We start from the raw sequence: 16434 nt of genomic DNA on the forward strand, positions 1-16434 counted from the left end.
CCCTCCTGGTTCACAGGTCGATGCTCAGCCACTGAGTCACACCGGCCAGGCTTGCTGTGTTTCTCCTTGCTCTGGGCCTAGTTTCGCCTTCTAGCCTCCTCACAGCAGCCATTTAAAGTAATCTATATACAGCCTAGCTGGTGTGGCCCAGTGGATAGAGCATTGGACTGCACACTGGAGGGTCCCAAGTTTGATTCCAGTCAAGGGCACATGCTCGGGTTGCGGGCTCAATCCCCAGTAGAGGGAGTGCAGGAGGCAGCCAATCAATGATACTCTCTCATCATTGATGTTTCTATCTCTCCCTCTTCCTTCCTCTCTGAAATCAAAAAAATATATATTTATTAAAAAATAAAATAAAATAAAATGCTGGTGTCAAGGAAGAATACCTATTTATTCATACCGATGGTTAATAGAGATAAACCTTACTTTGTACTACTAAATGTTTTAGATCAATGTTTTATTTTCTCTTGTATCATTAACTGCTGATTAACATTTCACAGGATGCCAACAGAATTTCTGACTGACAAACAAAGAAGAAAATCAAATGTTTTTTCTCATCTGTTTTGGATATGCTGAACCTTTTCACAGTGAAAAGGACACAAAAAATGGTGCTGTATTTTGATAGCCTGTTATGACAGGTTCGATACTGTTTAACAACCTTTAATGTTTAGATTTCTACATACATCATCAAAACTCATGGAATTTATTATCATTGACCAGAATTGGTGTGAAACTCTTTTTCAATGATGCTTGAGAATGATGCTTCAGAAATGAAATACGACAATTTCTTTTTTCAAAAATATCTGGGAGTTACCTAGCACCTAGATCTTGTTTAAAATTCTTTATTGTTGAAACTTTTACATGTCTCTTTTTTCTCCCACTGACCTCTCCCCGCCCGCTCCCACTCCCTAGCACAAGCCCCTACCCCCCTATTGTCTGTGTCCATTGGTCATGCTCATATGCATGCATAAAAGTCCTTCGGTTGATCTCTTATCCCCCCCACTCCCCTGCCTTTCCCCTGAGGTTTGACGTTCTGTTTGATGCTTCTATGTCTCTGGATCTATTTTTGTTCATTGGTTTCTGTTGTTTATGTTCCACAAATGAGTGAGATCACGTGATACTTATCTTTCTCTGACTGGCTTATTTGCTTAGCATCATTCCCATCCAAGGATATGTTTTCATTGGTTTTAGAGAGAGGAAGGGGGGGAGAGAGAGAGAGAGGAAGAGAGAGAGAGACATCAATGTGAGCGAGACACTTCAACTGGTTGCCTTCCATATGTGCCCTGACCTGAGATTGAACTCACAATCTAGGTATGTATTCTGAGCAGGAATTGACCCTGCAACCTTTGGGACGATGCCCCAACCAACTGAGCCACTGGGCCAAGGCTAGATCTTGGTTTTGAAATATCACTTGCCACTGAAAGGAACCATGGCTCCTTGGAGTAAGAGCCATTCTAGGGAGAGAACATGAGTACCCCTAAAACATCTTATTTGTATCAGAAAGCAAGTACTCAAACACTATGGCGACATGACCAAAGGATATATATAGAAGCCTGTATGAAAGGGACTGTATGGTCAAACCTGGGGCAATTTGAACTTCAAAGTAAATAATAATAGTAACAGAATATAACCCATTGAATAAAATAATCTACAGCCGTTCTAATATAAGTAAACAAGTAAAAATTAATGTGAGATATGGAAAAGCTCTTCCTTAAATCACCATTTGGCCTGGTAGACAACTGGTTAACCAGTGCTCAGTTATCCTCACCAGAAATGAGACAAACCATCATATGCCTCCTGATACGGTGCACTAAGAAGGAAGAATACAGCCCTTCTATGATATACCTGTGAAAAAATGCATAATCTGAATCTAAACTTGAAACATTAGACAAACCCCGCTGGCGGATGCTCTGTAAAATAACTAGCTTGGACGCTTCCAAAAGATCACAGTACTGAAAAACAAATGAAGGGTAAAAGGTTGTTACATGTTAACGAAAACTAAAAACACGTGAACTCCAAGCAGTGCATTTTTTGATATGTAGGGCATTACTGGAATTTGAATAAGGTCTATAAATTACCTCAATTTCCTGTTTTAATAATTGCACTGTGATTACATAAGAGAATGTCATTGTTCCTAGAAAATATACACAAAAGTATGTAAAGGTACAATACATCTACAATTTCCACTCAAATGGTTCTGAAAAAAAAATTAAGATAAAGCAAATATAAAGTGTTTAAAATAGGGAACATGAGTGAAGGGTATACGAGCATCATTTGTATTATTTCCAAACTGTTCAAAATTTGAAATCATTTCAAAATAAGTGATTTTATTTAACATTAATATTTTGTTTACTATTAAGAAAATAAAACCTAAAACTCCCAAATCAACTTTACGATGTAGGAATCATTTAGACATGTGTCGGAAAGACGCAGAGGAAAAGGGGCAGAGAAGTGAAAAGGCACAATGACTGGAATGACAACTGCAGTTTTACCAACTATTCTTGCAAATCAAGAACAGGCACAAAGGGCCCGGTCAGTGTGGCTCAGTGGCTGAGCATCAACCTATGGAGGTCATGGTTCGATTTCCGGTCAGGGCACATGCCTGGGTTGCAGGTTTGATCCCCAGTAGGGGGCGTGCAGAAGGCAGTTGATCAACGATTCTCTCTCATCACTGATGTTTCTATCTCTCTCTCCCTCTCCCTTCCTCTCTCTGAAATAAAAATATATTAAATAATAATAATAAAAGAATAGCAACAACAAAAAAAGAACAGGCATAGAGGCTCTGGTTGGTGTGGCTCAGTTGTTAGAGCATCAGCCCACATACGATAGGGTCATGGGTTGCAGGTTTGATTCTGGTCCTGGTTGGGGGCACGTGTGGGAGGCAACCAATTGATGTGTCTCTTTCTCCCTCTCTATTTCCCCTACCCCACTCTCTCCCTCCCTTCTAAAAATCAATGGAGCCCTGGCTGGTGTGCTCAATGGTTAGAGCACTGGCCTGTGCACTGAAGGGTTACAGGTTCGATTCCTGGTCAAGGGCACGTACCTGGGTTGTGGGTTTGCTCTCTGCCTCTGGTTGGGACGCATGTGGGAGGCAATCAGTTGATGTGTCTCTATCACATCAATGTCCCCCCACCCCTACCCCTTTTCTCTCCTTCTCTCCTTCTCTCCCTCCTTTCCACTTTCTCTCTGAAAAGTAATAAGAAGAATATCCTCTGGTGAAGACTAACAAAAAAAGAACAAGCACAAAGGGCAAAATGATATGCTATAATTTGTGGAATTAGATAAATTATCTGTCTGGAGAAATGGACAAAGAGATGAATGAAAAAAGGAAGTTGGATTTTAGACGGTTTTTCAAATTGAGACTGTTCCCCATTGTAAGTAATTTAAGCTAAGCACGGAAATGAGATTCTGTATATTTTATCTGATTCTGCAAATGAGACAGGAATATACATTAAAATCTAATGTTTCAAAGTAAGTCACTATCAATTTGAGTAATCTGGTTTAAATCAGGGAAGAGTTCATTCTGGGTGTCATTTTGGGTTTCCAGGTTATACAGAATTAAATGCAATAGGATCTGGTAGGTTGAGAACTTTTATAGCTAGGTGTATTCCAAGACTCATTTTTATCCATGACTGATTTTTGCTGTGAGGTCATGCTAATAACATACACTTTAATATACCCTTCCTTTGTGAAAGTTTCTCTACATGTCAGCCAAAAGATCTTAGTTCCATAAAATAAACATTAACATAAAACAATCTTCTCTAAAAATATCACTGAAAATGTGAATTAAAATAAGTCTTTTTGTTAAAAGTTACCTGTAATTGATAATATCAGAGCAACCAAGCCGCCACTCTAAAGTTTCTGTGGTGAAGTCATCCGTATTTCCTAGGTCAGTAAATCCAGTGACGTAATCTTGCGTTTTCCCATCTTTCACCAGTGCTAGTGTGGGGATGACTTTGATCTTCAGTCTCTCACAAAGGAAAGGTGCTTTTTCCACATTCAGCTTCAAAAATTTGGTCTCCAGATGTTTCTTGGACAATATTGCTAAATGTTTGTCTAGTATTTTACACCTGTAAATAATAAATATAAAAAATCAAAACCCCAAACAACAGAGTTCTTCTTAAAGATAAATGCCATTAAGTAAGGTACACCTGATTTCATGTTTATCTGTTTGAGTCTCATACTTTGGTAGCCAACTGGTGCTTGTGTCAGGTGATCTCACTTCCATTTCAGAGGTAGCTGCCTGATTGTGAGAGGCAGAAAAACAATGTAGTATTCTAAGAAGTCAGATTTGCTTTAATGATATTTATAAAAAACATTCAATATATGCCTTAAATTGAAAGTGCTTCACAAAGTTGTCATGTTCGTGATAAAAACAAAAGATTGTAATTTCTTTTATGCATGATTCCTGGTATCTTATACAGGAAGCTTGAAGGGTGACAAATCTAAACTTGATGGAACTCGGAGAGACTTCTCAGAATTAGAAATGTTGGGGCACGTGCAGGAGGCAACCAATTGATGTGTGTCTCTCACATTGGTGTTTCTCTCTCTCTGTCTCTCCCTCTCCCTACCGCTCTCTCTAAAAAGCAATGAAAAAAAAATATCCTGGAGTGAGGATTAACAAAAAGAAAACAACAACAACAAAATATCCAACAAACAAGAGTCCTAGACCAGCTGGCTTCACAGATGAATTTTACCAAACATTTGAAGAACTAACACCTATCTTTCTCAAACTATTCCAAAAAATTGAAGAGGAGGGGAGATTCCCAAGTTCATTTTACAAAACCAGATAAAGACACTACAAAGAAAGAAAATTATAAGCTAATATCCCCCATGAACATAAATGCTAAAATTTTTAATTAAAGCAAACTGGATCCAGCAATACAGTGTAAAAGATTATACACTATGATCAAGTGAGATTTATTCCAGGATGCAAGGTTGGTACAATATACACAAACCAATTAATGTGATATACCATATAAACAAAATGAAGGATAAAACCACATGATCATTTCAAAAGGTGCAGGAAAAGCATTTGATAAAATCCAGCACCCATTTATGATAAAAACAAAACAAAACAAAACAACTCAGCAAAACAGAGAGGGAACATACTTCAACATAATGAAGGCCATACATGAAAAACCCACAGCCAACATCATACTCAATGGGCAAAAACTAAAAGCATTTCCTTTAAGATCAGGAACAAGGCAGGGTTATCTGCTTTCACCACTCTTACTCAACATAGTACTGGAAGTCCTAGCCACAGAATCAAATAAGAAGAATAAATAAAAGGCATCCAAATGGAAAGGCAAAAGTAAAACTGTCATTATTTGCAAGTGACATGATACTGTATATAAAAAAAACCTAAAGATTTCACCAAAAAACTACTAGGACTTGATTACATTTAATGAAGGATGTAAAAGACCTATTCTTGGAAAATTGTAAGACACTGAAGAAAGAAACTGAAGATACAAATAAGTGGAAACATATGCCATGTTCATGGATAGGAAGAATTAACATAATTAAAATGTTCATAGTATCCAAAGCAATATAGATTCAACACCAATTCCAATCAAGATACCAATGGCTATTCACAGAAATAGAACAAATATTCCAAAAATTTACATGAACCCAAAAAAAGGCTCCAAATAGCAACAGTCATCTTGGGAAAGAAGAACAAAGTTGAAGGAATCACACCACCTGATATCAAACTATACTACAAGGCCACAGTAATCAAAACAGCATGGTACTGGCATAAAAAGACATACTGATCAATGGAACAGAATAGAGAGCCCAGGAATAAATCCATGCCTTTATAGTCAATTAATATTTGACAAAGGAGGCAAAAACATACAATAAGGTAATGGTAGTTTATTCAATAAATGGTGTTGGGAATACTGGCCAGGTATGTACAGAAAAATGAAACTAGACCATCTTCTTACATCATACACAAGAATAAGTTCAAAATGGATTAAATATTAAATGTTAGGATCAAAACCAAACCAAAACATTTTTGCACAGCAAAGGAGACCATCAACAAAATGAAGACAACCCAATGAATGGGAGAATATATTTGCCAAAGATACATCTGATAAGGGGTTAATATCCAAAATTTATACAGAATTTATAAAACTCAACACTAAAAAACCCCCAAACGATGCAATTTAAAAATAAGCAAAGGACTTAAATGGACACGTCTCCAAAGAAGACATATAGCAGGCCAACAGACCTATGAAAAGATGCTCAATGTCACAAATCATCAGAGAAATGTAAACTAAAACCACAATGAGATGTCACCTCACACCTGTCAGAATGGCTATCATCAATAAATCAACAAACAGCAAGTGCTGGGGAGGGTGTGTAGAAAAGGGAACCTTGTTCGTGCACTGTTGGTTAGAATGCAGATTGGTGCAGCCACTGTGGAAAGCAATATGGAGTTACCTCAAAAAAAATGGAAGTGCCTTATGACCTATGATTCCATTTCTGGGAATTTATCTGAAGGAACCCAAAATACTAATTCAAAAGAATATGTGCACCCCTATGTTCACAGTGCAGCATCATTTACAATAGCCAAGACACAGAAGCAGCCCAAGTGTCCATCAACAGATGAGTGGATAAAAAAGCTGTAGAGCCCTAACCGGTTTGGCTCAGTGGATAGAGCGTCGGCCTGCGGACTGAAAGGTCTCAAGTTCGATTCCGGCCAGGGGCATGTACCTTGGTTGCGGGCACATCCCCAGTGGGTGTGCAAGAGGCAGCTGATCGATGTCTCTCTCTCATCGATGTTTCTAACTCTTTATCCCCTCTCCCTTCCTCTCTGTAAAAAATCAATAAAACATATATATATAAAAAAAAGCTGTAGATACCTTTATACAGTGGAATACTACTAGGCCATAAAAAGGAAATCTTACCTTTTGCAACAAAATGGATGTGCCTGGAGAGCATTATGCTAAGTGAAATGAGCGAGTCAGAGAAAGGCAAATACCATATGATTTCACTCATATGTGGAATCTAATGAACTAACAAGCAAAATAGTGACAGACTCACAGAGAGTAGGCTGACAGCTGGGAGTAGGGGGAGTAGAGGGAGTGGGGTGGAGGTATTGAGCCAAAAAGAAAAAAAAAAAGAGAAAAAAACTCATGGACAGGAATAAGTGTAGTGACTGCTGGGGGTGGGAGGGGGGTAGGGGGTGAGTGGGTAGGAGGAATGGGTGGAGGGAGGTGTAAGGAGGTAGAGGAGGGTAAAGGAGGGATAAATGGTGCTGGACGGAGACTTGATTTGGGATGGTAAACACAATACAGTGCACAGACTACATGTTATAGAATTGTGCACCTGAAACCTGTATAATTTTGTTAACCAGTGTCACTCCAATAAATTCAATAAAAAGAAAAAGAAAAAGAAAAAAAGTAGAAAAATTGATGTTGCACTGATAAAAAATTTAAGTATACATTTCTAAGGTGTTTTTATTTTTATTTTTTTAAATACATTTTTATTGATTTCAGAGAGGAAGGGAGAGGGAGAGAGATAGAAACATCAATGAGAAAGAATCATTGACTGGCTGCCTCCTGCACGTCCCCCCACCGGCACATGCCATTGACGGAATCGAACTTGGGACCTTTCAGTCTGCAGGCTGATGCTCTATCCACTGAGCCAAACCGGCTAGGGCTCTAAGGTGTTTTTAAAGTTAGTAAATATATAATTCAGAAAACAGCCATTAATATAGAAATATTCTTGACTTTTAATAATGTTCACTTATACTTGTATATGTAACTGGTTTTTAAGTTAATCTTTAAAATAACAATTGCTTAACTTCAACGTACAGACTTCTAGTACAAAGAAACAACTTAGAAAGTAGTTCCTTTTATTGTTCTTAATTTCTCTGTCAGTATACGGTATTTCTATTCAAACATCTCTCCATGTTTAAAAAAAGTCAGTGAAGGAAACAATGTTACCTGAATGTAGAGTCTCTGTAGAAATGGCAAACCACATTTTTACTCTCCTTGACTTCTTGAAAAAAGTCTCTCTCACTAGGGATTTCTCTGTATTCCCCATGTCCTTTTGAAAGCCATTCCTGATTTGAAGAAAAAGGAAATATTACACATTTGAAAGATCTTTTAGTACCAGCTTATAGTGTGTGTACAAATCAGCACAATACAGGTGCGGCGATAGTTTACACTTGTGAATGTGTGACAGTTTATTCTTGTATTATTTAATTAGTGTATTATTTTACATAGGAACTATAAACTATTTTTGCCCCACCCTGTACTTTGTAATGTAGTTGATTTTATCCTGTAGAGAAAGGAATTCCTTTCCGTGACTTACTTTCCTATGTTTCTAGTGTCGATGAAAAAGTAGTGTGGGTACTACCTCCACAGCACAGCTCATATTTATGACAATTACCTGCCTTGGTAACTTAGAATATATGTTTTATTAGAACTTTGAAAATAAAATTTTAGACTCATGAGACTTAGCATGTGCAATCCATTTAATTTCTCTGTACTCAAACTACTAAAATCAGAAGCATTTTATTCAAATTACTAAAAAGCTTTCATAAATAATGCTCATGAGATAAAGCCAGCCTTTAGGGACAGGGGAAAAAAGAGGGGGAGAGGGTTACTGCAGCTCTGATGCTCAGGGGCCCTGCTTTCCCTCGATGACTCGCAGGGAGAGGCAGGAACCTCTCTATACTGGTGGCCAATGGGCAGTATCCTAGAAGAAAGAGTGGTCTACTCGGTGTCCAGAAACAACAGAGATCTCCTAAGTCATGTAATCCAACTTCCCAAACCAAGATGCCAACCCTGACCAGCAAGCCTGGCACACCTTCCAGCCTCTGACCTTTCCTGTGACAAGAAGCTTCTCCCCACAACGGGCAGCCTGTTTCCTCGTCAGGCAGTTAGTTTTAATAAAGGGGAACTGGGCTCGCAGGCAGAAGGCCTGCGCCTGAGTTAACGGCTCTACTGCTTATCAGGCTATGAATTCTAATAACGTGCCTGAGCCCCAATTTCCTCATGTGTAACAGGGAGATCATGGAGCGTTTACCTCAGAGTAGTTGTGAAAATAATCGACACGAAGACGAGTAAAACAGTGCCTGACACGTGTGCTTAGAAAGCATCGGTATGTGTACTAGTGCTAATCTTTGGAAAGGTCTTCTCACACTGAAGTGCCTTATCTCTAACTTCGGTCTGTGGATCCCAGCTCAAACCTACGATTAGAGAGAAAAGTGCTAATCTTTTCTTTACATGTTGGCCCTTCTAATATCACATCTCACCCATGTCCTCCCTTCTCTACACTGAATCTCCATTTCCTCTTGAGTGTTTCTCACACGGAACAGTATCTAGACTCCCTCTTCTGGTTGTCCTCTGAACAGTCTAATTCCTCCATGCTCTTTTAAGATGTGGCAGAAGTCTGAATGCAGCCTCTAGAAGGTCCAACTAGAAAGAGGCAGGAACGCCATCTCCTTTCCTCCTCTGCACTTAAGCTAAAGCAGCCCAGGTGCAGTACCCCTTTCACAATGGCTTCCATTGAGCTGACACTCACAGGAGGCCCAGATACCTTCTCCTTATGTGACATGTCTTTGGTAAAGCTCCTATAAACAGTTTAACCTCTCAAATCCAATGCCTTAAAATGATATGTGACATTTCATGATTCGTTTCTTTACTTGCTGCCGGGGTTCTTGTCCCAGCATCAAGAAGGGTTCAGGAATCTGGAAAAGGCTGTGCGTAGATGACACAGGAATCCAGAGACTAATAAAGAGTCTGGAGACGAGATATAATTTTGAAAGGCACTGGGTGTTGGAGGACCTTTAGCTAAAGGAACTGAAGACTCCCTCCTTGTCTAGGACCCTTGCTTTTATTAACACATTGCGTACCACATAGAAATCTCTAAGACATACGCCAGGGACCGCACGTTTTTGGGCAAACTGCACGTTATTTAAATCATCATAATGCACTTTAGGTGTTGTTTTTCAATAATTATAACATTTTTATTTACAAAAACAATTAAACAATTAAAGTGCCTAGTACTTTTTTAACGTATGGTACTGCGTAAAACATTTTCCTCTATGAAGAGGGACCAAACAAAATTTACATAAGTATCTAGATTCACTCCTTTTTCCATGGGTGTGAAAAAACGAGAACACTCGTGAGAGGTCCTTAACAGAGAGGTCCTTAACAGATGGCACGCAAAACACGAGAATAGGTCCTTAACAGATGGCGTGCAAAACACGAGAATACTGAGCAGAAAACTCCTGAGCAGTACGAAATGTGTTAACACAATTTGTCCTAAGGCAAGGTGGAGATAATATACTTCAAAGGGTAAGGTTTCAAAGGGTACAGAAGCACTGTCTGTCAGTTTTGGGGAATTAGCCTATGGCTGTTCAGGCCAGTAGGAGGCAATAACATGTAGATTAAGATGCCCTTTAACTGTCTGGCAGCCACAATCAGTTTCCTATTCAGGTTTGGGGAAATGCCTTTAGCCATTCCCAACAGGTGACTACAAGTGTGACTCAACCCTGTTGAGTCCCCAAGTTTAATCAACCTTTTGATAAAACTCTTAAAATTATGACATGCTGGAATTGGTTCCCGGCAACTTGTCAATGACCTGTGCACTTAAAACAGTAATTTTATTAAAATAGAAAATAATGAACAAAATTTTTGGTGGGCTCACCCTATTTCTTACCTTGTCCTTCTGCTCTCTACCTACGTCCTATGCCTCTAGCTGCCACAGTAGGGGGGTGCTTGGCTGACTGAGGAATATTGATTGACACAGGTCTATTAAGTACTTATGTCACTGTGTACACTGGTTTCCCCAATACCTTTGTGGATCAGAAAAATCAAAATTACTATACAATCTGCACTACTCTTTCAAAAAGAATGGCTATAAAAACCATTAAGGCTTCTTGCTTATTTCCTCAGAAAACATGTTAAAAAAATAAAAATAAATAAAAAAGGATCTATTAAAATGCAGTAAAGCCCAGCCAGCGGGGCTCAGTGGCTGAGTGTTGACCTATGGACCAGGAGGTCACGATTCAATTCTTGGTCAGGGCACACGCCTGGGTTGTGGGCTCGATCCCCAGTAGGGGGCGTGCAGGATGCAGCTGATTAGTGATTCTCATCACTGATGTTTCTATCTCTCTCCCTCCCTTCCTTCCTAAAATTAAAAAAAAATGCAGTAAAAGCTCTAAAATAAGACCCTCTGAGTTACTCCATAACAAATTCATTTTAAATTGATTTGTATGTTAATAAAAAAAAGTCTAAAGGCTGCCTGCTTTAATTGGTTTTTAATTATAAATACTCAGCCTATTGTTTTTAAAACTGCTGGACATCTTCTTTTAAGACATCGAATATGTTCCTCACTGCAAATCAGGTAGATACAGAGTTCTACCAAAATACCCTCGTATGCCAACTTTTTCCTAGTTGAGCATGAGCAAAGAGTGGTGTGTTTAACTCACAGCTAACTTATGACAGGCTGGCTTCACCACCTGAAAGGGAACCACTGCCTGCTGCTGCTGAAGTCTCTTCCTAGTCCACTTCAACCTCATATATCCGAGCTCAGAAAACGATCCCGGGCACGTATTTCTTGTACTTGACTGTAGACTATCACACCGAGCAGGCTAATTTTGAATGTGTCTTTAAAATTTTTATCCAGCCAAATTTTTAATAGTGATAGGATATTTGAGGTAAAAAAAAACAAAACAAAAAAAAGATAAAGGAAAAAGAAAACACCTTAACAATGAGGACCTGTAATGTAACTACTGGCACATGTGTGTATTTGCTAGGCGCACACTGTTAAAGTAATTTCAGAAAGCAGAGCAGGGAGGTTACTTGTTTCTGCTGTTGAGTTTTCTTTAGTGCCTTAAGTCTCTTTTCTTTGAGGAGTTCTAGTTCATCCTCGTCCATCTGATCCATTTTCTGAATTTCAGCATCCAAACGCTCTTCTACTAGTTTGGTGGTCTGAAGCAACTGGTTTTCCAGGACTTTTGAAAACATGTCGACAGATGTATGAGCTTCCATTCTTTACAGCTCAGCCTTGCTGCTGGGGAGAAGGTTTACAAGGTCAGGAAAAAAGATGCAAATAAGCAAAGTTTTCTTTCTTATTTTAAAAAAATTCCAGCAAGCGCATAATTTATAGTTCACAAAGTGTTCTGCTGACAATCAAGCACTTCATGTTAGGCTTTTCAATAGATTATAGTCACAGAACTCAAAAACGATTTAGAGCAAAGTTTAGGTGCTCCTGAGTTAGTTTCTGTTTTATTATATGAAAGCAAAGATAAGTCTTTAAGAACATAACCACAGACCAGAGAAAAATGAGTAGTTAGGAGTTACAGTAGTTGGAGCTATAGCTAGTGATATATATTGACAATCATTATTCTTTACCAAAGAAAGAGAAGCAAAATAGAAATGACTAAACTGTTGTAAGGTTGTACATATACACAGATACCAAACTTTGCTTCAACACAGAGCAGAGTTGAGCAAAAGACACATTTTCATGGTCTCTGCCTAAATGATTTTCTTTAAACTCCTTAGAAAGGCAATTACAATTTATGTAAAGAATGATGCCTGGTGTTCCCTAAGCTTTGGTTTCCATTCCTTTTCTCCCATTACCTAACAAAATCTATGAGGCCACAAGATTGATATTGATTTATTGACACTCGGTGTTCTTAGCTTTGATGTAAAACAATGTAATAGTCTATTTTTGACTTTTCCATCACTCTTCTATGTAAGATAGGAGTTTGTAAACATATTCTAATTCAGATTACAAAGGAAGATCTCAATTACATTGGTTTTAAAGAAACCAACAGCTCAAATGGTTAGAGTACGCTTACCATCCCCATATGACAAGGTTGCAGGTTCAAACTCCTGATCAGGGCACATGCAAGAAGTAATCAACGAACGCTTAAGTAAGTGGAACAATAAATCAATGATTCTGTCTTTCTAAAAAAAAAAAAGATAAAAAATTCTTTCGAAAGAAATGTATTATTTTCCACCAGCAACAATCAGATGGTGATTTTTATGTGTACACCTGGATTACTACAGAAATATAATTTATATATTTTGCCTATCAAAGCAGGAGGCTGTTGCATCTCAACTACTTACATGCATCTGCAAATACTAACGCAGCACTTTTAAAAATCTGAAGGAGCCCTGGCCAATGTTTCTAAGTAGTTAGATCTTCAGCCTGTGCACTGAAGGGTCTTGGGTTTGATTCCTGGTAAAGGGCACTATAGGGTTGTAGGTTCGATCCCCGTTCAGGAGGCAACCAATCGATGTTTCTCTTTCTCTTTCCTCCCTCTTCCCTCCCTTCTGCTCTCTCAAAAATTCACTGGAAAAAATATCTTCAGGTGAGGATTAACAAAAAAATCTGAATAAACTGTGATCTCATCCACCAGCTTCTGTGGAAATGAAGATAGTCTTCCTGAAAACCTCACTTTTTATTCCTTTTTCTCCAAAGAAAAAGCAGTTGAAATGCACATTTCACTTCATCTTTGTATCTCTACAGCTAGCAATGTCAGGGGCACAGTAGGTGCTCAAAAAATATTTAACTTGGGCCCTGGTGTGGCTCAATGGATAGAGCATCGGCCTGCGGACTGAAGGCTCCTCCCCGGCCTGGGCCCTGGTCAGGGGCGCGTGCAGGAGGCAACCAATCAATGTCTCTCTCACGTTAATGTTTCTCTCTCTCCCTCTCTCTTCCACTCTCGCTAAAAATCAATGGAAAAAAAATTAACTTTGAATGAACAAACTGTTAGTTCCTCAAGTGCTATAAAATTTTAAAGGAGCTGTATTTTATATGTAGTAAAAGAATTTTATGCCGAAACCGGTGTTGCTCAATGGATAGAGCGTCGGCCTGCGGACTGAAGGGTCCCAAGTTCGATTCCGGTCAAGGGCATGTACCTTGGTTGCGGGCACATCCAGTGAGACTGTGGCTTTCCAGGGGCTAGGTGAGGCAGAAAACTGAAAACTAAAGCCTGACTTGCTTGTCCGAACCAAGCAAGTTCTTACCAGGGGCATACAGAATTGATACCGGACACAATGGGTCCAGGCTGCCTGTCACTACTTGAGCCAAATTAAGCAGAAACAGGGTTGAATTATCAATGAGCGTTTATTCCAATAATGCCTGCAGTTTGAGGAGAGCAGTCGGTCACCTGGAAATTCTGCTCTGACCCCCGTCACCAGTGGGCTGATTTTATTAGGATCAGGAAAAACAAAACAGCGTGGAGCTGCAAGTGTAACAGGGCAAGGGAGGGTGTGGTCTGCAGTCCGGCCTTCAGGAGCTCAAAGTCTGATAACAAGGTGCTAATCATCTTTGTTTTTTTTAAAGCTTTATTTATTTATTTATTTATTTATTTATAGTCAATCCTCACCTGAGGATATTTTTCCATTGATTTTTTGGGAGGGAGAGTGGGAGAGGAAGAGACAGAAACACCGATGCGAGACACATGGATTGGATGCCTCCTGCACGAACCCCGACCAGGGGCGGGGAACCTGCAACCAAGGTATGTGCCCTTGACTGGAATCGAACCCGGGACCTTTCAATCCACAGACCAACGCTCTATCCACTGAGCCAACCGCCTAAGGCGGCTAGTCCTCTTGTGATGCTACAAGTAGTTCAGCCCATTCCCGGGACTGGAGAACGGTCAGCCGTCCCGAAGCCAACTCCCGGAGGGGGTCAGGGTCGGGGTACCGCAACCAAATCAAAGAGTGTCCTGTCCTTGGTCTGTTTTTAAAATGTGTTTTTTTTACAGCCCTGTTGTTGTCTTTTTGCAACACATCCTATTGTTTCCCGGAGTCTGTAAGAAAACCTCCTATCTATAGTTAGTAAGGTGAGTAATTATTAAACAACTGTGCCTCTATTCTTATTAAGTGCCCTTCCCCCTTTCAGGATGAATTCAGAATTTAATGCTGTGATAATTTGGAGCGGAAGTGATTAACGAGAGCTGCGGGGGAGGGGCGGGTGATGGTGTTCACGCATTGAAAGGGGTAAGGTCAGGTTTAGCAATCTGATAACTCTCTATTCCTTACGCCACAAGCCGCGGATTCTTCCATTTTTCAGCTCCACTGGGACTGTGGGAAAGGATTTGTTCTCCAATTACCTTACCACTTCCTGGATTCGCCTACGTGCGCCCTCCCAACCAACCCAGAGGCCTCCTCCTCAACCGAGAACAGGACCTGCCCAAGGAATCGTCCCCAAGGTATCCTGCCACTCCCCGAGCCACCCGGGAACAGACGAGGGCGGAGCTCAGCCGGCCCTCGCCTTCGACGCCTCCCGAGGCGCAGGCTCCAAACTGTCACAACCGCACTGACACCGGCACCGGGGCCGCGCCCCTCCCCCGCCTGGAAGGATGCTGAGCGGCGGCGTCTCCGTGAGCACTGAGCCGCGGCGGCCGTTCTTCCCACACCACCCCTGCCTCACCTGAGCTCTCGGTGATCCCTGAGAAGGGACGGACCAGCGGCTCCTGAAGCACAGTCCACCCTGGCTTCAGCTTCGCAGCAGCTGCTAATGGCTGCCAACCAGCCGTCACTTCCGCCTCTAGATTGGCTGAGGCGCGCTTACGCTTTACAGCCTGCGACGCCGGAGGAAGTGACGAGAGAGGAAGGCGGGCGAGAGGCTGGAGCTGACGTGTGGCCCCGTTTCCGGCCCGGGGTTTAAACAGCCCAGAGGGCGCGGGAGCAAAGTATGCTGGGAGTGGTAGTTTTTTAGTGCTCAGCTGGAGTTGTCTGTAGGCTCTGGACCTCAGGATACATGTTATGTCAGAAATCAGATAGCCACACTCTTGCTCAGGAGTGACACTCCAACTTCGTTTCCATCCCGTCCACGGAACATTAAAAAAGTTGAATTGTAACATCCAGCATGATTAGCTTGTATGTAGTTAACGCTCGTAATGTCACCGACCAGATCCAGTTATAGCACATTTTCACCACCTTCCTAGATTCCCTCGTGACTTCCCTAACACAAATTTTTAGAACTTGTTTTAGTAAACGACCTATTTGGGGACTTAATGGGTGTGTCCTTTTATTTTTATTTTTTTAGTGATTGTATGTAGTTCCTAATTCATGGAGTCACTGAGAAGCTCAATTTTGTCCTGGATTTATTTCCCGTGGGAACAACCAGAGCGCTTATCTTTGCTTCATTGTGGTTCTTTACTGATTTTTCAACAGCTGAGACTACAAAGGTGTAAAGGTGTAAAGACTGAAAGGTGGAAAGGAAGCCCAGCTCAATTAAGTTTGGCTTCTGACCAGGCTCCAGTTCTCCAAGTCTGCGTCCCCCGCAGGGAGGGGCCGACGTGGGGAATTTTCAGCCTCATTGTCAGCCTTTGGGTTCTAGAACCTGGAAATCGCGCGGGCGTCGATGCGCGGCGGACGCTTGCGGGAAGGGGGCGCTCCGCTCTGGCCTGGCGGGCCGGTGCAGTGGAGACGCTCTACCCGAGGGGCAGCTCTCGTT

General features: G+C 40.8%; 1 protein-coding gene across 3 annotated transcripts in view; it reads right to left on the reverse strand.

Annotated features, from left to right (window-relative positions):
* The window catches only part of TXNDC9 (thioredoxin domain containing 9), a 17362-nt gene extending 1517 nt beyond the window's left edge, over positions 1 to 15845 (reverse strand). The window contains exons 1-5 of one of the 3 annotated variants that reach the window (XM_015561839.1): positions 15406 to 15845; positions 11820 to 12030; positions 7950 to 8068; positions 3816 to 4070; positions 2065 to 2134 (exon numbers count right to left, since the gene is read on the reverse strand). In XM_015561839.1, coding sequence (XP_015417325.1) covers positions 2080 to 2134; positions 3816 to 4070; positions 7950 to 8068; positions 11820 to 12008 — 618 coding nt within the window. In that variant the 5' untranslated portion in view covers positions 12009 to 12030; positions 15406 to 15845 and the 3' untranslated portion in view covers positions 2065 to 2079. Of the gene's footprint in view, positions 1 to 2064; positions 2135 to 3815; positions 4071 to 7949; positions 8069 to 11819; positions 12031 to 15405 lie in introns of those variants that run through there. The other 2 variants (XM_006753311.2, XM_006753312.2) reach the window with 2 other exon arrangements.
* Between the last annotated feature and the right edge of the window lie 589 nt (positions 15846 to 16434).

This window comes from Myotis davidii, unplaced genomic scaffold, assembly GCF_000327345.1.
Source record: "Myotis davidii unplaced genomic scaffold, ASM32734v1 scaffold1011, whole genome shotgun sequence".
Lineage (NCBI taxonomy): Eukaryota > Metazoa > Chordata > Mammalia > Chiroptera > Vespertilionidae > Myotis > Myotis davidii.